Below are 1403 nucleotides of genomic sequence, written 5' to 3' on the forward strand. Positions count from 1 at the left end.
GCGGCGACACGCAGCACGCATGTTCACAGCGCACTCCCGTCGCAGTCCCCGCAAGTCGCCCAACGCCGGCCCCACTTCCCTCAGCGCAGTGCAGCAGGAGTGGGGCGCGGCGTAAAATACAAACAAATTCAAAGCAGAACACAAAAAATGAAGCGGAGCATTCGTCACCGCCTCCCCCAAGCGACCCCCGGCAGCAAATGAAGGCGGCAGCTCGACGACACACGCAGCAGCTTCCCCCACCGTGCGGCTGCAAAAACACACAAACCCCCGCAGTGGCACCGCCGCCGCCGCAAACGCCGCCGCCCGCTCCCCAGCCGCGCCGCGGTGCTCGTGGAAGTGAGGCGCCACAAGAGAGGGCAAAGGGAAAAGATGAAGCCGTTTCACTCACTACACACAGCAATTGCGTCTTCGTGCGATATCGCCACGTGGTACTGGTGCACCTCGTTGTCCCAAAAGGTCCTCTGCCTCTCATCTTCCGCACTGGCCCTGTCGCCCGCGTTCCCGCACTCCTGCCACGCGTTTATCGTCACGCTATCTGCATGCTGCACGTAAATAATCTCCCACGACAAACCCCGGGCAAACTCTTCCCAGCCGTTAAAAAACTCCACCAGCTGCTCATTGAACTGCCTCACCGTGCCGGTTGCAACGCGGCGCGCCTTCGCCGTGCTTGTCTGCAGCCCAACCATCGTCCTCCGCGGCGCCCCAACGAAGAAAAAGGCGTCCACGAGCGGAAAGTTTTCGAGCCCCGGCACGTACAGCACCCGGTAGTTTGCGTCCACCCTCCCGGGATGGAGCACCTTCGGCCGCAGTGCAACCGCGTCGGTGGGGCACAGCCGCGGGTCAGTTTGCAGCAGACAGGGGCGTGGCTCGCGTCCCGTCGGGGGCCGCAGCTCGCGCAGCTTGCGCCGCATCCTGCCCACAAAGCCCGGGCACATGAACGCGCCTATTGCGTGCACCCCCGCGGCGGACGGCAGCAGCACATGATGGGGCATCAGCACCGTCATGAAGCCGGCGCGCGTCCGCATCGCCCTCGCCACGCGCACCAACACTTCGGCCTTGACCGCAGCAGAAGCCGGGGCGTTCTGGAAGCACTCCGTCCCCCGCCCCGTCACCACCCGGACCATCTTCGAGAAATCTTCCGTCGGAACGCCGCAGCACCACAAATCCGTTTTGTCCAGCCCGACGTAGCAATTGACGGCCCATGTCGAGAGGCCCTCCATCGCCCCCTCCAGGCGACTCGCAAGCTTATGCCAGCGTCCGTCCAAAACGTTGCGCTGAATTGGGCCCGCAAGAGCCATGCCCTTTTGCACATCCTCCCAGTACTTCGCTTTCTCCTCCGCAGGGCATTCGCGCACCTCCCAAGCACCCATCGCCGCCACATCGCTCTCGTCAGGGCAGTCCAT

General features: G+C 63.8%; 1 protein-coding gene across 1 annotated transcript, besides 1 other annotated feature; it reads right to left on the reverse strand.

Annotated features, from left to right (window-relative positions):
* The first annotated feature begins 278 nt into the window (after positions 1-278).
* Positions 279-323: a microsatellite.
* A 57-nt stretch (positions 324-380) lies between these two features.
* Positions 381-1403, reverse strand: Tco025E_09603 (retrotransposon hot spot (RHS) protein; the record flags this gene model as incomplete). The annotated part of the gene is made up of 1 exon (XM_029376415.1): positions 381-1403. The coding sequence occupies one exon, from the start codon at positions 1401-1403 to the stop codon at positions 381-383; it is 1023 nt and encodes a 340-aa protein (XP_029223509.1).

This window comes from Trypanosoma conorhini (assembly GCF_003719485.1).
Source record: "Trypanosoma conorhini strain 025E chromosome Unknown Tco_14.4_contig_01191, whole genome shotgun sequence".
Lineage (NCBI taxonomy): Eukaryota > Euglenozoa > Kinetoplastea > Trypanosomatida > Trypanosomatidae > Trypanosoma > Trypanosoma conorhini.